At 53.1% G+C, this 22,250-nt stretch overlaps 1 protein-coding gene across 1 annotated transcript in view; it reads left to right on the top strand.

Annotated features, from left to right (window-relative positions):
• The window catches only part of LOC131278920 (disks large homolog 5-like), a 76,957-nt gene that overhangs the window by 46,277 nt on the left and 8,430 nt on the right, over positions 1 to 22,250 (top strand). The window contains 19 exon segments of the mRNA XM_058299557.1: positions 251 to 426; positions 743 to 846; positions 4,490 to 4,582; positions 5,388 to 5,544; positions 5,547 to 6,268; positions 6,271 to 6,405; positions 7,120 to 7,243; positions 7,641 to 7,742; positions 7,745 to 7,781; positions 9,036 to 9,148; positions 9,818 to 9,907; positions 10,182 to 10,332; positions 13,486 to 13,648; positions 13,949 to 14,082; positions 14,765 to 14,911; positions 15,476 to 15,659; positions 16,232 to 16,380; positions 17,197 to 17,367; positions 18,007 to 18,203. Of these exon segments, the coding sequence (XP_058155540.1) occupies positions 251 to 426; positions 743 to 846; positions 4,490 to 4,582; positions 5,388 to 5,544; positions 5,547 to 6,268; positions 6,271 to 6,405; positions 7,120 to 7,243; positions 7,641 to 7,742; positions 7,745 to 7,781; positions 9,036 to 9,148; positions 9,818 to 9,907; positions 10,182 to 10,332; positions 13,486 to 13,648; positions 13,949 to 14,082; positions 14,765 to 14,911; positions 15,476 to 15,659; positions 16,232 to 16,380; positions 17,197 to 17,367; positions 18,007 to 18,203 (3,149 nt within the window).

Here is a 22,250-nt window from a genome sequence, read left to right as displayed (position 1 = left end):
CCATAAAACTAGAAATGTACATTAAAATGATGTATAACATAACCACAGTTACTTAAGAATGTATTCCAGTATCAAATGGCAAATTTCAGCAATGCAAAATTGCAATTACTTTTGCACCAACCTAATAGTTTAACCATTATGTGCCAGGAAGAGGAAATCTTTCTGGACGTACACGGGGTCCCCGCTTTCCAAACAGGCACAGCTGGTCCAGCGTGAGTGAAGGTGCTGACCTGGCTTTGCCCCTCCACAGGGTCAATGACTGGCTGCTGCGAATTAACAATGTGGATCTTATCAACAAGGACAAGAAGCAGGCGGTCAAGGTGCTCCTCAACGGAGGGGGGGCCATCAACATGGTCGTGCAGTGGCGCAAGTCCCTGGGCGGGAAGGTGGTCACGCCACTGCACATCAACCTAAGTGGACACAAAGGTAGAGGGGCCAGCAGAGGGGGCAGGGTGCCACCTCCTCCCAGGCAGGCGATGGTTCTCCTTGCAGGGGCAAGGCGTGGATGTCGTTACAGCGCTGCCCACGCACCTTCCCCTTCTGGTCTTGCTGATCTCCCTTTGCATGCTTGATTCAGTTCACCAGATGTGCATTGCATCCAGGGCCTGACCTGGGCAGGGTGCCGGCTCGGGCAGGGTGCAGTCGGACAGCACCCCCCTTTTTGATGTCTGGTTAGCAAAGATGAGGCAGGACCATGACCGGCTGGGCCAGGCTGTGACCACGGTCAGCCTTGTGCTTGCAGACAGTGGCGTCAGCCTGGAGAATGGAGTGTACACTGCCGCTGTGGTACCCAGGAGCCCCGCTGCCAAGGAAGGGTCTCTTGCAGTGGGAGACAGGATTGTGGCGGTAAGTCTTGCTGGGACAAGGTTAGGGCCAGGGTGACCCGCTGCAGACAGACAGTTGAATTACAGTTGGAAGGTTTGAGAAAGAAATGTTCTTGGGCATTGCTCCGTGTGAACATTTAAAAATAATTTTGGGGGGAGCGGGTATAGCTCAGTGGTTTGAGCTCCTGCTTGCCATGGTCCCAGGTTCAATCCCCAGTACCTCTAAAAAAAAAAGATTTTTGATCCTGATGTCTTGATGATGTGTTTCTATTTATTTTAGAAACTTAAGAAATACAGAAAACGGAGGAAATAAAAGTCACTTGTATAGCTACCACCTGTAGAAAAGCTTCCTTAACATTTTTATGAATTTCTCTGCAGCCTGTACTCTATGCATGAATGTACATTTAGGAGAACTTTTTTTTTACAAGTTGATGTCATTGGTGTGTAACTTTTTGGATCTTTCATACTAAACATTATATCCTTTATTTGTTTCATTTTTTTATTGTCAAAGTAAGACTTGCTGTAAAATCTTCAAGTGATAGATACATGCACACAGTGAAAAGTGGTCTGACTCCTTCCTTCAGTCCTGCTCCCAGAGCTAATCTCTGCCCCCACTTGCTGGGTGTGCCCCCAGACCCTAAGTGCTTATACAAACCCACGTGTGCACGTACAGGGCTCTGGTGGGTGTGTGTTTCTTTCTGAGTATGTGAGCTCATACTGTGTTACTCTACGATTTGCCCTCTACATTGTGGCTGTCTTTCCATATTGAGCCTCATTTCTATCCCCTCAGTGATGTTCTGTTGGATTATGTGTAATGTAAAGCCCCCTCCCTTGCTGGTGACATAGGCATCGTTTCCAGTTTTTGCAATTGCGCACAGTTCTGCACTGAACGTCACCTGTGTGCATAGCTGCTTTGGGTACACGATTCTCTCTCTGGTGACTCTACTCTGAGTCATAGGGCATGCACATTTAATATTTTAAACTCACTTTCTGAACTTGAAAATGTCTTAAACTTTTTCATGATATACCCACAAAATTCCAGTCATAGTGCTGGCAGTGAAAGTAACTCTTCCTCCAGTTCCAGACTCTGCATCTACCAACCTCCCTCGGCAACCTCCCACGGCAGCCACTGTTAACAGTTGATTGGGTTTTCTTGCAGAAATATTTAAAACATGGGTATTTCCTACTCTGCCTTTTCATCCAGATGGGATCAGAGCATGCTCAGGTGTCAGCCTTGCTTTTAGTTTCTAGCGGCGTGGCTTGGAGGTCCTTGCACACTTGCATGTCCCGGTCTGCCTCCCCGTTTTGCTAACTTCATGCTGTTCCTTGACGGCAGCAGCATGAGCTGTGGAACCAGTCCCTTCCTGATGGTCGTTAGGACATTTTTTTCCCTAAAAATTAAATATATATGTTGGTAACATATATAAGATTTCCCATTTTAATATTTTTAAGTAGATGTCAGTGGCATTAATCATATTCACAATGTTGTGCTGACATCACCACCATCACTACCAAGACTTTTCCCCCCTCACCCCAAACAGAAACTCTGTGCCCGCTTGAGACAATTCCCCACCCCCTCACCTCAGCCCTGGTGACCTGTAATCTACTTTCTGTTCCTCGGAAATTGCTTATTCTAGATATTTCATATAAGAGGAATCCTACAATATCTGTCCATATTTCATATAAGAGGAATCCTACAATATCTGTCCTTTTATGTCTGGCTTATTTCACTCAACATGATGTCTTCAAGGTTCACCCATGTTGTAGCATGAGTCAGAACTTCATTCCTTTTTATGGCTGAAGGATATTCCATTGTATGTCTAGACCACATTTGTTTACCCATTGCTCTGCTGATGGATACTTGCGTTGCTTCTACCTTTTGGCTAACAGTGAGTAATGCTGCTGTGAACTTGTGTCTAAGTATCTGTTTGTGTCCCTGTTGTCAGGTCTTTTAGGTGTATACCTAGGAGAGCAGTTGTAGAGTCATGGTAATTCATTGTTTAACTCTTTGAGAAATCTCTTTACTGTTTTCTATAGTGCCTGCAGCACTCTGCATTCCTTTGAAGACATCTTTGTCTTTACAAGTACTGCTGGAGAGGGCTCCAGGCTGTCCTGGAAAGTGTACTTTGGGGTAAATTCCTGGTGTTACTGCTAGGCCAGGAGCCCTATGCATTTAGCAGTTGATAGGATCTTCTCACTCCTGGCCTTTTCAGTCCCACCTGCAGTGTATGAGAGAGCTCCCTGCTTCACATCTTTGCCAATTTTTCTCAGATTTTCTTTTGAGCTGGGGTTTAAAAGCATATTAAAACGGCCATTGTGAAAAATGTTAAGTCGTGGAAAAGTTACAAGGAGAGCAATAACCAAATTAATCCTCCACTTTGATAATCACCTTGCATATACTTTTTTTTTTAACTTGATTTTGAAATAATTATAGAGTCACAGGAAATTGCAAAGAGAACCTAGAGAGCTCCCATGTATCCTTTACCCATTCTCCCTCCAGGGCTACATCTTACACAACTAGAACATCTCGACCAGGGAGTGGACAGCTGTACGATGTGTAGGTGTGGTTCTGTGCTGTTCCAGCACGTGTGGTTGCATGGAATCACGAGTGTAGTCAAGACACACAACTGTTCCATCTGCACAAAGCTCGCCCTCGAGTTGACCCTTTGTAGTAACAGCCAGCCCTCCCCTCCCACCATTCCTAAACCTGGCAACCACTCATCTGGTTTCCAGCTCTGTGATTTTGCCATTTTGAAAATGTTATACAGTTGAACTGCAGTATGTGACCTTCTGAGATTGGCTCCCTCCACTCAGCCTCATGCCTTTGAGAGCCATCCAGGGTACTCTGTGTATCGGCTGTTTGTTCCTTTTTATTGCCGAGTGTTAATTGATGGCATGAAAGTACCACGGTTTGTTTAACCATTCACACATTGTACATGCCCTTTTAAAAAGATCGGGGGAGTGGATGTGGCTCAGGCAGTTGCACACCTGCTTCTCATACAAGCCCAGGGAGGTCCTGGGCTCGGTCCCTGGGCAAAATAACAAACAAAGCACTCAGGAGAACCAGTCTGGTTCGGTGGTTAGGCACCGGCTTCCCACACCTGAGGTCCTGAGTTCAATCCCCAGCTCCAGGACCTCAAAAAAAAAAAATAGGTCTGGACATGCCTGGAGGGCTGTTGGCAGAGATTCAGGGACAAGGGTTGAGAGATGAGCCTTCATTTCACGTGGCTCCTTTCTGTTTACAAAGTCTTTTGCAACCGTGTTTCCAGTCTCCTCACTGCCTCTGGGAGGGGTTTGAGTTTATTTTCCATTTTTTAATATGAAGGAATGGGACTTGGAAGCTCTGAGCTGCTTCCAGCATCACGCAGCAGAAAGTGGCAGGACAGAAATGACCCCCTAAGATCTTTGGGGCTCTGGCCCCAGACGGACAGGCGCTTTTCCCTGGATTGACTTTAAGGGTGTGCGTTTCACTGGCCTCAGAAACCTTTGCCTGGCTCCTTGTGTCTTACCACTGAGCGGCTTTCTCTCATCTGCCCACTCCAGAAGGTGTGACCTTACAGAACCAGGCCTGCTCCCCTAGGATGGCAGCCGGGCCATGCCCCTGCCTGGGGTCTGCCCGGGGCCGCCCTGTGGGTGGGCTTGATGGGCTCTCTGTTTGGTCCTAGATCAATGGCATTGCACTGGACAACAAGTCTCTGAATGAATGTGAATCTCTGCTGCGGAGCTGCCAGGACTCCTTGACCCTCTCTCTCCTAAAGGTGAGGCTCCCTCCCTGTGCCTGGCTCTGCTCTCATTGTCTGGGACACAGACAAAGCCTCAGCTCTGCGGACCCCAGCTCTACTTCTCGGCATTGCCGGAAGCTTGTTTCACAACATGTAGGGCATGCGTGAGGCCTGACGGGATCCTGGCTTAAAACAAAAAGCAGCTCTAACTGTATATTTATATACAAAAGTATATTTTGGGGGTAGTAGGGTATATTTGAATACCATCTAATATGATGTTATCATATAATAATATCTAGTTATTCAGATGATAATAGTGAATTATTTTCTTGTGTAAGGGAATAGCCTTATTTTGAGAGGTATTTGCTGAAGTTGTTTGGAGTAAAATGTCATATCTGCAACTTCCTTTCAGACAGGAAAAAACAACTTGGTAAAATGTTGAATCCAGATGGTAGGTTTATGGGTGCTCATTGTACTTTCCTATTAATTTTTCTACATAGTTGGCAAAATTTATAATAGAACAAAATTACTTGTCCATTTCGATAAGAGCTGTGTATTTTTAACTCTGCAATTTTGCTTTTATGTTTAATAATTTTTTTAAAAATGTGTAGGATGTTGTACAGGTAAATTCAGAAAGTGCTCAGATTCAAAGGAACCATGTGGCTCATGTGAGTTCCAAGGGGCCAGGACTGAGAACTGCAGGTGCAAGCCGCACCTGCCAGAGGGAGACAGGGGTGTGTGAGTGTGTATGCAGGTGTGTGCATCAGCCCCTCTCGGTCTTTGGATGGCCCATTTCAGGTCCTGCAGTCTCATCTCCCTCGCTCTCGCTCCTCTGCTTTAGGTGTTCCCTCAGAGCTCCTCATGGAGTGGCCAGAACATCTTTGAAAATATCAAGGACTCAGATAAGATGTTGAGTTTCCGAGTGCAGGGCCCTGAGGTCCAGGCTTACAACAGACGGAACTTGACGCAGCACAACAACTCCACGCAGACAGATATCTTTCTGTGGACAGGCTGGAGGACAGGAAGCAGCCAGGCCCCCCTGGGGGCAGTGGCTCCTTCCTGCACAAGCCGTTCCCTGGGGGGCCCTTCCTGGGCTCCCCGCAGGCCTGCCCAGGTGCCGTGGAGCATAGTCCCAGTTCCTTCTGCTCGGACCTCTCCGGGGAGCGCGGCTATGGGCTGGTGGATGTGTGCAGCCGGCGGCCCCTGCTGCCCTTTGAGACAGAGGCAGGCCCTTGCAGGGTGTCCGAGGCTCCCCTGCATAAGGCAGAGTCCAAGAGCTCCAACAGTGGCGGGACGTGGCCCAAGGCCGTGCTCAGCTCCGTGGTGGAGACCGAGAAGCTCTCTGTGTACAAGAAGCCAAAGCAAAGAAAGTTCATCTTTGACCTGAACACGTTCAAACGCCCCCAGACACCCCCCAAGATAGACTACCTTCTCCCCGTCCCTGCTCACTCTCCCCAGGCCTCCAAGAGAGTGGGGCCCCTGACACCCCCGAAACCTCCCAGGAGGAGCGACTCCATGAAGTTTCAGCACAGACTGGAGACCAGCTCCGAGTCACAGGCCACTCTGGTGGGCAGCTCCCCATCCACCAGCCCCCCGGCGGCCCTGCCTCCTGGCACGGACCCCGCGGAGCCCACGTGCACTTCGCCCCCTTGCAAGGCGAAGGTCCGCATCGCCTCCAGCTACTACCCTGAAGGCGACGGGGACTCCTCCTACCTGCCGGCCAGGCCAAGAAGTCCTGTGACAAGGACCTCACCTCCCAGAAGGCTGACCAGCTGGGCCAGAAGCGCCGCAGACCCAAGTCTGCTCCCAGTTTTTGGCCCAAACTTGCCCCAGTGGTCATTCCTGCTCCATTCCTGGAGGTAGAGCTCTGCCTGGGAGTGGGGCCTGGTGGGAATGGGGGGTCATAGCAGTCGAGAGCCACACCAAGGCATCCTGCACCAGGTCCCCAAGCTTGCTTAGCCCTGGCTCCTTCGCCCGAGGGGAGGGAAAGGGGTGGAGGAGGTGGGGGGGGAAGCAGCCCCAATGGGAGGTGGGAATGTGGAGCTAAAAGAGGAGCCCTTTCTTAGGAGTAGCATTTGATTTGCTTATTCAAATAGCTTTTGAACATCTGCGAGAAAACACGGTGGCACAGACTTGCCTTGAAAGGTTTAGGGAGACAGGCTGGCATACCTGGTTAGCCAGCCCGGGATAGTGTGGTTGTTTTGGTGTGTGCTGTAGTCATTTCCAGAAGGAAGAGAATGCCACAGGTGGCGGGCAGCATTCAGGGAAGCTGTGCTGCTCCCGGCAGACAGGAAGCACGACACGGTGCAAGCCGGGTTGTGACTGTGTCGGAAGCACCCGTGTTCTCACCATTTCTACACATAAGCCCTCTTTATTTGAAAGAACAGGGATACTGTCTCTGCTTTTCTTCTGAATTGGTTTTAAGGGAAGCTCTTGCCTTTCCGCTAATGTCTGCACAACGTGAACGAGCAGCGCCTTGGTGTCAGGAGGAGCTCCCGGGCAGACGTCAGCTTTCAGGCACGCCCATGTCGCTGCCTGCTTCCAGCAGTCGCCTCTTGCCTTTGTTTCCTCAGGATCAGAAGTGTGTCACGGCAGGTGGTGACCTCTCCCCAGAGCTCCCAGAGTGGTCCCCTTACTCTCCAGGCCATTGCGGTCAGCACGGCAACCCCCTGCTCTACCCCAGCAGGGCGTCTGTGGGTGAGCTGATGAGGCGGGTGGGGGCAGAGGTCGGTGTGGTCGCATGGGTCTGCCCAGACTTGGGAGGGTGGGGGGCGTTGGCTTACGGCCCAAAGAACTGGAGGTGGTCCCTACCTGTGATGTTTTGTCTGGCATCGGTGACAGTTGTTTCTCAAAGCACTTTATCCCCTGTGCGAGCCGGGAAGTGGAAGCATTAAAGTGGGTTTGTCCATTTTACTGGTGGAGAAAGGCAGGTAGCTCTTTGCTGGGTAGCGGATTGGCAGCTGGCACCCTTTTGGACTTGTGAGTCCTTTCCCCAAATTACTCTGCAGCTTCTTGGTGGTGCTCAGGGCCAGGGGCTGGGCGTGGGGCCACCGGGGGGCTCTGGGGCAGTGGTTCTCACCCAGACCCTTTCCAGGCACCATCCCCCGGAGCGTGACACCGAGCACCACCGTGAGCTCCATCCTGAGGAACCCCATCTACACCGTGCACAGCCACAGGCTCGGCCCCTGCAGCTCCCCGTCCCCAGAGAGCTGGGCCCCCAGGGTTTGCACCCCAGGTATGCGAGCCCCCCCACGCCTCCCTGGCTCCCCTGCTTTCCAAGCCTACCCGGGCTGCCAGGCACCCAGAGCTCATGGGCAGTTTGGCCAGGAAGGGGCTTAGAGCAGCCTGGGGTCCCCTGGAAGGTGAGCTTTAAAGGTGGCCCCTCCCTCCACCAGCATGGGGTCTGTAAAGCTCTTGAACCCCACAGAGGCTCAGACCTCCCTACAGGTCTGGCTTTGTGTCCACAGCGTGTTTGTGCCCTAAGTGCCAGCACTGACCCTGTCGTGGAGGAGGAGATGGCTGCATAGGAGGGGGCTGGGTGGAGGCCACTCTTGGGCTCATTCATCTAGTTATTTGACAAGTATTTACTGAGCACCTCCTAGATGCCACAGACTGTTCTAGTTTCAAGGGGATGCAGCGGGGCACTGAAGGATGAGCTTGCTGGCCCGGCAGTGCTCTGTGTTCACGTGTGGGGAGGCAGGCAGGTGGTGGCTCTGGAGACGGGAAAACATGGCAACAGGCTGGACTGTGACTCGAAGGCAGGGCGGGCCGCCTGATGGGGGGGGTGCTGCAGTGACTGTGAGGCAGGAGGGGAGTCTGGCTGTCCCAAGACTGGGGAGCGCCCCGGGGGAGCAGAGTGGTAGGTGCCTGGGCCGAGGGTGGGAGGTAGCAGGCAGTGCACTGGCTTGGGGGGCAGAGTGCTTGGAGTGTGGTGGGGGACAGTGGCTCAGGAGGGGGTCACAGGTTGTAGGGGCTTGAAAGCAAAGGTTTGGATTTTGTCCCAAGTCTGGTGGGGTCTGTGGGAGGGAGGGCATAAGCAAGAGGCGTCCTCTCTGCACAGCTGGAAGAAGCCGTCCCTGGGTTGCTCTCAGGCCAGCCCCCCTTCTGTGACCTGCCATGCCCTCTGAACAAGGCACAGAGCCCCCTCTCCGGGCCAGCCTCTCCTGGCCCACATCCTCGGAGGAGTGGTTCCAGCCGCCTGAGCCCGCCGGCTTCGGGAGCCCCTCTTTTCCCATACGGAAGTCCCTTTTTCACGGGGGCCCTGGCTGAAGTGCACTTGGCTGGCGGCTCCGGCTGTGTGGCCCTCTGTGCTGCTCGAGGGGCCCTCTGCCCGGGAGCGGTTTGCCCGTGAGCAGCAGAGTCCCAGGGCTGCGGGCCGCCCTCTGCCTGACCAGGGGGTGTCGGTGACGCCCGTCGCACGCACGTCTTCCCCGGGTGCCCCGCTCGGGCCTTCCTCCCTGAGCCCCCTCGCCCCTCTTGTTCTCTCCAGTGTCCAGCACCAAGGACGTCTGAGCCTGGACCTGAGCCCCCGGGTCTGCAGCGACGACCCTGAGATGAGGGCCTCCCACAGCTCCAACTCGCTGCCCTCCAGCGCCCGCCTCGGTAACCGCGCAGGCTGCTGTCGCCTGGCCCCCGCCCTCACTTACCTCCCCCTTCCCGGTCGGCAGAGCCTCCCGGTGGCCTGCTCCCTGCTGCCTCTGCCCACCCCCCATGGAGGCCGGCTCATTTCCACGCAGGGGTGACCGCCTTGCGGGCTGGTCCCACCCCGCCCCGCTCAGAGCCGCTCCCCATGTCTCTTCCCTTCCTTCAGTGACCCTGCTGCCTTCCTGCTGCAGTAGCTCCAGAGGAATCCCGTGGCTAGGGAGCCTCGCTCTGGGCACCCAAGCTTGAACGCGACCTGGGGGAGGCATTCTGCTGTCCACTTGTGGGGACCGTAGCCCCACGTAGGGTCTCGCAGGTCCCCCCTAGACACCCTGAGGGGGTGGTTCACGGTGTTGGGGAGAGAAGACGGAGCAGCCGCTGCATGGCTTGGGTCACTGTCCCTGCCTGTGCGGTCCCGTCTGGAGTGGCTGTCGCCTGTGTGGCTCGTTCAAGGACAGGGGCTCAGCGCCTATCTTTCTCCATCTCCTCTCATTTAGACCTCTAGGGGGTGAATGGCAAGGCTCAGCTCAGAGTTTTTGTTGTGATTGTACATCTCTCTGGTCTTCCAAATTGGTGGTGAGGGCTGGTGTTTAATCGTAGGACTAAAGTTTCGTCCCCTTGGAACTCTAGGGTCTTCGAGTAACTTGCAGTACAAGGCGGAACGCATTAAAATCCCATCGATGCCCCGATACCCCCGGTCTGTCATGGGCTCTGATCGAGGTAGGCGCCTCTCGCAGCCCCCTCCATGCCAGCCCTGCTCTTTCCCTTTCTCCTCACTGTTGAGTGTCTGGGTACAGCTGATAACTTGCACCTGCTTCCGTTGATCAGCGTTTGCCGAGTCAGCCCTGGGCTTGGCGACTTGGGATGGACCCAGGCCCCGTGGCGCGGTCAGGCCCCGTGGCACGCAGCGGCGGGGACACGTCCTCCTCCTGGCCGTGGCAGCCGGGGCCCCCAGAGATGATGGTGGCCCACAAGCTCCCGCGCTCTCTTGCAGGTTCGCTGTCGCATTCTGAGTGCAGCACGCCGCCTCGGTCGCCCCTGAATGTCGACACCCTGTCCTCTTGCAGCCAGTCCCACGCCTCGGCTTCCATACTGCCAAGGATCGCAGTCAACCCCACATCCCTCGGGGAGCGCAGGAAGGACCAGTGAGGACCACCTGGGCTCTGTGTCACGGCCACACTGGTGGGCGGCGCATCCCTCAACGGGGGCTCATGGGCACGCACAGCAGGGGTTGTGGGGTCCGTTGTTATTTGATCCCAGGACTGGGCCACCTGGGTTTTGGTTCCACTGGTGCTGGGTCGCGTCTTGCTCTGGTGCATCCCTAGTGCCACCCACGGGGCCTTGGGATGTGGGAGCCGTAGCCCAGCCTGCTGTGCCCCCAGGGGTGGGCACGTGTAGGTGACAAGGCAAGGAACAGGGTGGGCTCCTTCCACGGAGTGCCGCGGGGCACGGTGGGCCTGCGGGGAGGGTGCTGGACGCGAGCCCGACGGTGGCTCCACGGCCGCGGCTGTCGCTCTGTGTAAACACCGTGAGTGCATTAAGTCGTGAGAGCCTCAAACTAACCCCAGTGTGAGTGACGTTGTTATGATTGTCATTAGCCCCATTTTGCAAATGAGAAAACTGAGGCTGGGAAGTTGTAGTGTTTTGTCTGTGTCATGTCTTAGCAGTGGGCATTGGGATTCACTCTTTGCCTTGTTCTTTGGTCCCAGAACAGCTATAGCTCTCGGTTATTATTATTTCTACCTTTTATTGTGAAATATACATAAAGGGGCAAAGAAAGAATATAAAGCCTAAATGTACAGCTAAGCCAGCCGTGGTTTCATTTTAAGTGCAGGCCAGTCCCTGCTTCACTCTTAGGTTCACTGTAGGCCTCATGTCTGTCCGAGGCCGCCCCGTCTATGAGTCTGTACTCCCCTCCAGACACGCTGTCCACACACACCTCGTCCCTCTCTGTCGTTCCTGCAAATGGCATTTGGTGGATCGTGTTTACATTTAGAAGGTCCTGTCCAGAGTGTGGGTCTTTAGGCCATCTCATTAAACTTGAACTTGCCTTTATTTAATCACGTAAAAAAGAACACAGCTGCCCTTGTCCAGGCGAGACCAAAAAGCTGAAGACCCTCTGTAGCCGTGAGCCTCAAGTGACCTTTGCCGGCAGGGTCGGGGAGGGGGGCTCCGTTAAGAAAATCTCATATTTGACTCGAAAGCGTGACCTCGTCAAACAGCCCAAGAGCCTGGGAGAGGGGTGTGTCCTCGTTCACCAGCGCCTGGCCCGTTAGGGGACACTGTGAGGGGCAGTTTGAGTCCACGGGGAGGGCCGGTCCTCACCCACGGGGATTTCCCATGTGTGCACACAGGGACACGGCCTGCAGGCATGGGGCCGGGGCTGGAGGTTCTCGACCCCGGCTCTGGTCATTGCGAGACCAAGACCTTCCCCTGAAGTCAGTGTGTCCTTAGAAGTAGAGGGGGTTTCGTCATGTCGCAGTCCAGTAATCCCTTCACTCCCTGTGCCGTGCAGAGAGCTGGGGACTCCACTGGGAAGGACACAAGTGTTGTGAGCTTACGGCCTCATCAGAGAAATGTGAAAACACGAGCAACCAGAACAGACAACAGGTGTGAAAAATAATCCTGGGGAGCGGATGTAGCTCACCCGCTTCCCACATATGAGGTCCTGGGTTCAGTCTCTGGTAACTCCTAAAAAAATCCTTTTTACCCCTGATTTTGAAGCATACTATCATATAACTACTCATAGAAAATTGGACAAAAACACAAGTCATCAGAGTAGAGAACACTTATTTAAAATAATCCTTTTTTTCCTGAGAGAAGGAAAAAACTAATCTCATCAACCAGAGATTTGATAACTGCTACCTGTTTGTGATGTGTGTCTGTGTATTTTATTCCTGTTTCATTATTTATTTGTTATACATAGTCACATCTTTTACTTACTCTAAGCTCCTCGTCACATGAAGTATACTGTATAAACCTATTTAAAAGGAACCTTAAAAAAATGAACAAGATTTCAAGGAAATAGTGTTTTAACTGCTCACAAAAATGCAACCTCATTATCCTGAGAAAAATAAATTGTGCTTATGTTAAAAAATTAAAATCAGAAGATTAACCAGCAAAAATCACCACACATGCCCTCACTTAGAGGTCCACTTTGTTAACATGTCGGTGGCCTTCTGGAGATGTCGTCATGCGTGTGCATACATGTAAGTTTGCACGTGCACATTTGTGGAAGTGGAATTGTGCTGTATGGACCTGCCTTCTCGTTTCCCAGTGTGTCCTGTTCGTCTTTCCAGAGGAGTTGTTGTGATCGATACGTCAGTTGTGATGGCTCCATGGCTTCTGTTGAATGGCTGTTATTTTACAGTTGTCCTTTTCTCTTTTGAGGAAAGGGTACTGGTTAGAAGTGGCACAGAGGGCGGCGTGTTAAGGGAGGACTGTGGCGTCCCCGGCTGGAGCACCTCCTCGTGGGGGCGGCTGCTCTCTGAGGTCTTGCACCTCTAAACCGTCTGTGTTTGGATGCAGGTTGAGTCATGGAGATGACCTGGCCACGGACCAGGCCTGGTCTGAGCTGGGGAGGCCGAGGGAAGCGCTGCAGGGCGCCAGGGGAAGGGCCGTGCTGGCAGAGGTGTAATCTCAGCTCTCCTGCGATCCGTACCACCACAGACCTCTTCTGAGACTGCCTGTGCCTGCCGGGCCCAGGTCCTTCTCACGCCCACGGGCACGGGGGGCGGCTCCCCGGGGGTGCAGCAAGGGCATGGTCTTTCCATGGCTTCCATGCTGACTGCCGCTGCAAACCCAAGCCGTCCAAAGGGGGCCATGATCAATTTGCATCACCCTGGGTAGCCAATAAATATAAAAACTGATATTTTATACTGTCTTTCCTCAAGGGACTGTCACCCCAGAAGCCATCTCTTTTCCCAGGAAGGGGTTCTTGGGACCCTGCTGGAGTTTGTAAATCGCATACTGTGTGAGGCAGCTCGGCTCACGTGGAGAATCTCAGGGTCTTCCCCTGCACATATCAGTGTTTATAGTTCACACGGACCGTTCTCGTGTCTCTGGGATGGGGTGCTTTGGTGTCCATTGCTGCCATGTTCATATTACATGAGGTTGCAGGAACATGCATCATTTGTCATGAGAGAGTTGGGGTAGCCACTCCTCCACCTGCCTGTGTCACCCCAGGAGCACCTGTGCTCCCTGGCTTCTTCTGCATAGCCCAGTTGCATGCCTGAGCACAGACCCTTCCCCAGAACTCTTTGGATCTGAGTCCCCCAAACTGCTGGCTCTCTTCCAAGGTCTTACGTGGAGGAGCCATGCCACGTCAAGGTGCACAAGGGCCTGGAGCCTCTGGGGATCTCCATCATGAGTGGTGAGAAGGGCGGGATCTATGTCTCCAAGGTGACCAGGGGAAGCATCGCCCACCAGGCCGGCCTGGAGTACGGAGATCAGTTACTTGAGGTGAGAGAGGGCTGCCCTCCGTAGCATGTTCGTGGCAGCATTCTCCTCCTCTCCCTCCTCTCCTCCTCGGCCTCCTCTCCTCCCCATCTGCCAGCCCACCCCCCACATCCCCGTCCCCATCCTCCAGCCTGCACCCCACATCCACATCCCCATCCCCATCCCCCAGCCTGCACCCCAAGTGCCTATCCCCCAGCTCTCCCCCCACATCCATGTGCCCATCCCCCAGCCCACCCCCCATGCCCCTGTTGCCTAGCCCACCCCCCACATCCTGTCCCCAGCCCTTTGTGGGTGTCTCCCCAGTTCAATGGCATAAACCTGCGGAGTGCCACGGAGCAGCAGGCCCGGCTCATCATCGGGCAGCAGTGTGACACTGTCACCATCCTGGCCCAGTACAACCCACACATGCACCAGCTGGGCAGCCACTCACGCTCCAGGTGAGGCCGGAGGCCCTGGACTGTGGGCTGGGGAGTGGGCGGGACGGGCGAGCTGCTGGAGAGCAGGGCTACCAGCTGCATCTCCTGGGCCTCCGGCTCCTGGGAGGAGGAGAGTTGACCAGCCTAGATTTTGGATGAGAGAGACATTTAAAGGGACATGTCTCCTCCTGAAACTGGGCGAGTTAACTGTGGGCCAGGGTCGCATTGGGTAGCCAGAGGCTGAAGCCCAGGGCGGGATTCTCAGGCACACTCTGTCCTGAGCAGACCCTGCACCCCTGCCTGTGTCTTAGCCCGGGCTGTGGGCCGTGGGGCAGGTGAGAGAAGGGGGAGACAGGGTTCTCAGTAGCCTAGCATGTTGCAGCTTAGTGGGGGGTCGAGACATGAGCCAAGGAAAAGGGACAGAGAATTCACGTGTCACCGGGGTGCCGCAGGCATCAGGCCAGAGGTGGTCTGAGAGGACCTCGGGGTTGAGGACATAGTGGGCCCTGGGTAGGGGAGAGGTGGACCGGCGCCTCCTGCAGGTGACCGGCCACGCGCGTCCAAGCTCCGAGGCACCTGCATCTCCTTGGGCTTCGGGGTAGGACCCACGTGGACCCAATCCCCCCTTAGGACCCGCGTTGTCATTGGAGGGGTGTGGCTCTGGGCGGCTGCCCCTCATTCTCCCTGCCCCTCCCCACTCCAGTTCCCACCTGGACCCTGCGAGCACCCACTCCACACTCCAGGGAAGTGGTGCCACCACCCCGGAGCACGCCTCTGCCATCGATCCCCTGATGGAGCAGAACGAGGGCCCTGGCACGCCCCCGTGCAAGCAGAGCACGCCCAGCTCCAGGTCAGCCAGCCGGCACGGGCTGGGAGCCCTCCCTTTGTGCGGGCAGCCAGGCGGGGGGTCCTTGTGAGCCCCAGCTCTTCCTCTGAGCGCATGGGCATGGGGGCTGCTGCCAGCCCTCCCCACCCCCCAGCTGCTGCGTCCCCACCGGCTGCCAGCCACCCCAGCCACCCCAGCCGCACACCGGGTCTTTGGTGTTGGTAGGGCGGGGAGGTGCATGCCATAGCCGCTCTTTTCCTCCCCCCTCCTTCTTTTTTCTCATTTTCCCATTGACTCCCTCTCTGCCCCACCTCTCCTCTCTCTTTTCCTTTTATCCCTCACTTGTTTATCAGGCTCTGGGTTGGGGCCGTCAGAGCAGTTTCACCCCCAGGGAGCTCCTGGTTTAGAGGGCGTGGTCCTGGGCACAGGCTCAGTGGCGCAGTTGAAAGGCTGCAGGAGGGTGGCAGGGGGAGGCGGGAGACCGTGAGGCAAGTAGAGCCCGGGTCCGGATCAGCCGCAGTTCTGACTTGCCCGTGCCCGCCTCCCTGTCTGTGCGTGATCGAGCAACTTCGTCTTTCTTCCCGAAAGGATGGTGGGAGATGCCAACAAGAAGACCCCAGAGCCGCGAGTCATCTTCATCAAAAAGTCTCAGCTGGAGCTCGGGGTGCACTTATGTGGCGGGAACCTGCATGGGGTGTTCGTGGCCGAGGTGGAGGACGACAGCCCTGCCAGGGGTCCCGACGGCCTCGTGCCAGGGGACCCCCTCCTTGAGGTGAGTCCTTAGCTGCACCCTGGGGGTCTGTCTCAGATGGCCCCGGGGACAGACAGCGCAGACTTGATGCCGGGTGACCCCTGGGTGATTTTATTTTAAACCCTCATAAACCCAGGGTGCTGCATGGACCCTCTGGGTAGACCCCTGGGAAGCCGGGCAGGCCTCTGAGAAGCTGTGGGCAGAGCCCCCCAGCCTGGCTGTGGGGGTCCAGGAGAAGATGCTCTGCTCTTGTGCGCAGCAGCCTCAGATTTGACAGGGAGAGTTGTACCTCCCCTGCACAGGGTCCCCTTTTGATGAAGAGTTGGTGCATAGATATTTAAAGGTTCAAGTGCAACGAGAGGGAATGCTGTATTTCGAATATCTCATACTTGCACGAGGACTCGAACGTGGCTTTTCCTGGGCACTGGGGGAGACCCCAAGGATTCAGCCCTTCCTCCAGAGGGGAGGCAGGGGGGCTCCCAGGTAGGGGGATGTCGGTTCTCTGCCTCTTCGCCACACTGGCCTCTCCTGGCTATCCAGGCCGCCCCCTGGTTTCTGCCCTTCTGACCCCAACCCCCCTTGTCCCCGGGCAGTACGGCTCCCTGGACATCCGGAGCAAGATGGTGGAGGAGGTCTACGTGAAGATGCTGAAGCCCAAGGACAGCGTCCACCTGAAGGTGCAGTACTGGCCCGAGGAGTTCACCAGGATCAAGGGCCTGCCTGGCGACAGCTTCTACATCAGGTGCCGGGCCTGGGGGGTCGGGGCCAGGGGAGCGGCCTCCTGTGGTGCTCCATTCCTCATCAGTGCCCCTGTGCTTCCTGCCTCCTAAGGGTAGGGCCGTGGTAGCTGTTACCTGACCCCCTGATCTGCAAGTCACAGCATGGTGCTCGTGACTTCGAAACACCCTTGCGGGCTTTGAGGAGCAGGTGGGCTTCCTTATTTGGGGCTTAGGGCCTGGGGGGATTTGGAGGCCACAGATCCCCCTTTCCCTCTGGTCTGCCCTCCTCCCCTTCCCGTCTTGCCCAGCAGTGTGCATGTGGACGTTGGGGTGCCTTGTGACATGGTGTGGGTGCAGGCACAGGATTAAGCATTTCCTGGGAGGGACTTTTAGCTTTCTTCATGATCCCTCAGATCTGAGACCCCCCCAAAATTAAGAACCACTGATCCTGAAGTACCATGTGGTGCATTTCCCTGTCTCCATGGCCTATTTCCATCTTGCGGGGTCTCCAGTCTGTAGGAACCATGGCCCTTGCCTTCAGGAGGGAAGGCATGCAAGAAGACCCATTTGGAAGGGGAGGGCAGGGCCTCAGGTCTTGGCCAGAAGTTCTCAGTCTGAAGGAGACGGTGCTGCCCTAGTCCTAGGGGAAGGCACCACCTTCATCCTCCTGTGCAGAGCATGGGCGCCCGCCTTCGGGGAGCCGCTGCAGAGTGGGAAGACCCAGCTCCAGTTTCTGGAATGACTTTTTAGTCTGGGGGAAGCACAGTGCAGGAGAGCAGTCTTGGGGAGCGGCTCCTTCAGGGTGCAGCTCCCCCTGATCGCATCCTCAACCCACCCAGGGCCCTGTACGACCGGCTGGCAGAGGTGGAGCATGAGCTGAGCTTTAAGAAGGATGACATCCTCTATATTGATGACACCTTGCCCCAGGGCACGTTTGGCTACTGGATGGCCTGGCAGCTGGACGAGAACGCCCAGAAGATCCAGCACGGGCAGATTCCCAGCAAATATGTGTATGTCCTCTCCAGCCCCGGGCCGGGGGTTTGGGCGGGGGCAGAGTGGGCCGCCAGCCACGGAGCTGTCCCAGGGATGAAGGGCAGGGGCTGGGCTGCGGGGAGGGCTAAGCTGCTCGTTCCCACCTCTGGTTGGCCAAGATCAGTTATCTAAGGAACTGCCCCTGGCATAAATCAGAATTGTGCAGAGAGACAGTGGTGACTCAGGAAGCATAACTTTAAATGCTGTTAAGCTGGGGAGCAGCTGTAGGATAGAGGTTTGAGCACCTGCTTCCCATGTACAAGGTCCCAGGTTCAATCCCTGGTACCTCCTGAAAAAAAAAAAAAAAGGGAAAACAGGCTCAAGAAAATGCTATTAAGCGAGGGCTTTCATGGCAGTTCCTTTGACACTGATCCGAGTAGAAAGTGGTAGAAATTCCTAAGAGCTGGCCCCTAGCACTGGTGTTTGTGCAACCCCCTGCAAAGGTGGGTGAAGGGGTCCTCGGTGGTGGGCTGGGTGAAGTAGCTATGAAACCTGCAAAGGGGAGCCCTGGAACAGGCCCTGGTCCTGTATCAGCTCTCGCCTTCCTCACCGAGCAGTGTGGGCAGGGAGATGGTCCCAGCAGCCTTGCCCAGCACTGCCATTCTCTGCGGCCACAGGATGGACCAAGAATTCTCCAGGAGGCTCAGCATGTCCGAAGTCAAAGATGATAACAACGCTGCAAAGACGCTGTTGGCCGCCGCACGCAGGTCCTTCTTTCGAAGGAAACATAAGCACAAGCGCAGTGGGTCCAAAGAAGGGAGGGATCTCCTGGCCTTGGACGCCTTTTCCAATGACTCCATTCCACTCTTTGAAGGCAAGTGGCTAAACTTGGTTTTCCAGTGGACTCTCAGGATTTGAGTTGATGTTTATCACTTAAGCCTCAAGACAGTGGCTTAAGCAAGACAGGGTCTATTTTTCTTTCAAATGCAAGAAGGCTGGTGGCAGGCATCTGGGTTGGTTGGGTGGCACTGCAGTTTTCAGAGTCTATGATCATTTTGCTTGTCACCCATAGTATGTGGCTCCGGTCTTGGGGCTTCCCTGTGGTCACCATGTGTGTCTTTGCAGCTCTAGCCATCATGTCTTTGTTTCAGGTGGCAGGAAGGAGGCTGGACCTCTGCCTGACAACTCTCTTTAAATCACAGCCCCATGCTGTGGCTTCCACTTGTATCTCACTGACCACTCTCATCTGCCAGGGACATGGGAAAAGAGGGATTTGGCTGGGTGCATTGTGGCCTCAACGTTACAGGAAACCCTGTTAGTAAGGGAGAGACAAAGATGGGCAGTGGGGAGGCCGAAAGCAGTCTCTGCTCAGGGACGTTGCTTCCAGAATGGCTGCGTTTCAGGCTGCTTGGTGGTGACCCAGGGCCACCCATCTCCGCAGGTCCTTGGTGTCAAGTATCAGGGAAGGTCAGGTGGACCCTGGCAGACGGCCTCGAGGGGAGGGTGCATTTGTCCTGTAAAGCAGGCCCTTCCCAAGGCTGCTCTGATTTTGGCCTGTAGCCCTAGGATGTGTGCCAGCCAGGCAGGGCGGGCACGGTGCAGGGCGGGCAGGGGTAGGACGGGCACGGGGCATGGCAGGCATGGCGCAGGGCAGGCACAGCATGCAGGGGAAGGGCGGGCAGGGGCCTCTGGGAACAGAAGGGGGGGTGGCTTCCTTCTTCCCTCCCTTTCCTGTCCCTTCTCCTCTGTGTTTAAAATGGAGGCCTGGGGCTCAGAGAGTGGAGTTACCTACACCCTGGGTCCCGGGCTCCCCATTACTCTCCGTTAAGACTAGAGCCCGGGGGCCTGGTCTGCCTGCCTGTTTTTCTGCGCCTGCGAGCTAAGGGTGGTTTTTATGTTTAAATATAAAATTGAAGGGGACTGTTACCCCAGTCTCGCTCAGCTTTGCCGTTGGTCTGAAATGCATACTCCCGTGCCCTTCACAGGAAAAGTTTGCCAGCGCCTCAGTTAGGGCTAGGGCTACGCTTCTCCCTCTTTGGGTTTTCCTTCATTCCTCGCTGCCTGCTCTCCCCTGTCCCCTTCTTCCCTCTCGCAGGGACCGTCTCCAGTGCATTTGGGGTATGTCCTAGATATGTATATATCTTTGAAAAACAGCCATTTGTCAAATCTTCCTTTTAGTCCTTCAAGTTTGCATGACAATTTTTGAAATTGTCATTAAGTACATTTTAAATTAATACATATCTTTCTGGTAAATTGACCCTTTTATCATTGTGAAATGTCTTTAGGTCTGTCATGTTTCTTGCATTGAAATCTATTTTGTCTGATTCAGTTCTACGAGTTTTCTTCTGGGTCATCTTTTCCCATCCTTTTACTTTGAATTCTTCCTATCTTTTCATATTTAAATATCTCTTACAAGTAGCATATGGATTTTTTTTTAATCCACTGTGACCATATGTCTTTTTAAAAAATTCTACTGAAATATATGTACAGAAAAGGGCACAACATTTACTGAGACATGAACAACATAGAGAGTTTTCACAGCCTGAACATACATGTAATTGTTCTGGTCACTCAATAAGAGTATTTCATCCATTGCATGAAATGTAATTACTGATACATTTGGATTTACATTTATTGTCTATTTGTTTTCTATTTTTCTTGCCTCTTTTCCCTTCTTGGGTTTTTTTTTTTTTTTGTATTAATCAAGTATGTTTGCTATTTCATCCCACCCCTTTCCTCATCTCTTAGTTTTTAAAGTTATTCATTTTCATTTTATTCCTTTGTGGGGTTACAGTAGACTACACAACATGCATCGCTGACTTACTACTGATATTAGTTATAAGGAAAGATTCTAGATCATCAGAATACTGTAATTTCATTTACCTCCTTCCCACCTTTTGTATTCGCATTATAATTCTATGTATACTTTAAACACAAGAGAGTATTATTGATTTGCCGGCCAACTGTTCACTTATACTTACTCTTTCCATTACCCTTCATTCTTTCTTTTTTTAAAAAGATTTATTTATTTATTTAATTCCTCCCCTCCCCCGGTTGTCTGTTCCCTGTGTCTTTTTGCTGCGTCTTGTTTCTTTGTCCGCTTCTGTTGTCCTTAGCAGAATGGGAAGTGTGTGCGGCGCCATTCCTGGGCAGGCTGCGCTTTCTTTCATGCTGGGTGGCTCTCCTTACGGGTGCACTCCTTGCGTGTGGGGCTCCCCTACGTGGGGGACACCTCTGCATGGCATGGCACTCCTTGCGCGCATCAGCGCTGTGCATGGGCCAGCTCCACACAGGTCAAGGAGGCCTGGGGTTTGAACCACAGACCTCCCATGTGGTAGACGGACGCCCTAACCACTGGGCCAAGTCTGTTTCCCCCTTCATTCCCTCTTGCAGTTATGTGTTTACTTCTGATTTTGTTTCTTTCTGCTGAACACCTCCCTTCAGTATGTCTTGTAGAAGAGGTTTGTTGTTGATGAAGTCTCTCAGTTTGTCTGAAAATGTCTGTTTTGCCATCATTTCTGAAGATGATTTTCACTGGGGATAGTATAGAGTTTTAGATGGACAGGTGTTTTGTTTAATCAGTTTAAAGGTGTTATTGACTGTCTCCTGGCTTTTATAATACATTCATTTCCCTTGGGCCATCATAACAAAATTACCACAAACCACGTGGCTGAAAACAATACGCACTTTTCTCAGAGCCCAGAGGCCAGAAGTCCTACGCAGCATCTCTGGACTGAAATCCGGTGTTAGGAGAGTCAGGCTCCCTCTGAGGCTCTGGGGCGGGTCCTTCCTTGCCTCTTCCAGGTCTGGTGGCAGCTGGCCTTCCGTGGCCTGTGACCACAGCACCCGCATCTTTCTCCCTCTGCTCCATCTTCTCTGCCATGTGTATCTGCCGCTTACAAGGACACCCGTGATTGCATTTAGGGCTCACCCAGGTAAGCTCCTCCTCTTGCTATCCTTAACTGCATCACCTCTTTTGCCATGTAAGGTAATAGTAACAAGTTCTGGGGATTGGGACCTGAATATGGTTTTGAAGAGCCTGCTGTTTCTGGTTTCTGGAGAGAAGTCATTTTTCATACCCTTATTGTTGAAGGTAATATTTTGCTCCCCAACCCCCCATTGCTTTTAAGATTTGTCTTCAGTTTTCTTTACGATTATCCTGCTTGGGGAGTTCTTAACACTTTCTTGAGTACCGTAGCTTGACACTTTGGTCAGTTTTGGAAAATTCTGGCCATCGTGTCTTTTTGTTTTTAAATCTGTGATATTTTGGTATATCTTACTGCGGTGTCTTCTTTCCATAGGTTTTTTTTTTTTTTTTTTTTTGCATAGTTATTGTAATGTATTAAACACACTTGTACATACATACATAACTACATATATACATGTGTGTGCAGTTTAATACCCTTTTTAATATTTACTGTTTTCGTCAGTGCTTTCCCACATTCATAAGCATCAGAGCTTCCTAATTCCACGTCATGAGGATCTAGGTTGGTCTCCCTGACAGTGCCTGGCAGAGTGTCACTCAAATAATTGTTGGTTATTTGTTAGAATGGCCCAGGTTTTAGGCTTTTCAATTATTTCCACCATTAAAAAAATTAAAATAAAATTGTGTTTCTTCAACCACTACCTACCTTTCTGTTCTACTCCTGTTCCTTTGTGCTTTTGACCATGCCCGTTTATCTTTGACATGTTTTTTTCTCCATTTTCTGTCTCTTTTCTTCTCTCTATGCTCCAGTATGGATGTTTTCTACTGGCCTTTTTTCCTAGTTCCTTAATCTCCTCTTCTGTCATGTCCAGTATGTTCTTAATTTCATAAATTGCATCTTTTGATTCTAGAGTTTTCATTTGCTTCATCGTTAGTAGATTTTAATTCCCTGGTGAAATTTTCCTTCTTGTTATCTGTTTTCTTAAACTTATCAAT

The sequence above is a fragment of the Dasypus novemcinctus genome, chromosome 6 (genome assembly GCF_030445035.2).
Source record: "Dasypus novemcinctus isolate mDasNov1 chromosome 6, mDasNov1.1.hap2, whole genome shotgun sequence".
Classification (NCBI taxonomy): Eukaryota; Metazoa; Chordata; class Mammalia; order Cingulata; family Dasypodidae; genus Dasypus; species Dasypus novemcinctus.
Note: the sequence above shows the minus strand (reverse complement) of the source record. Positions and strands in the feature narration are given on the sequence as shown.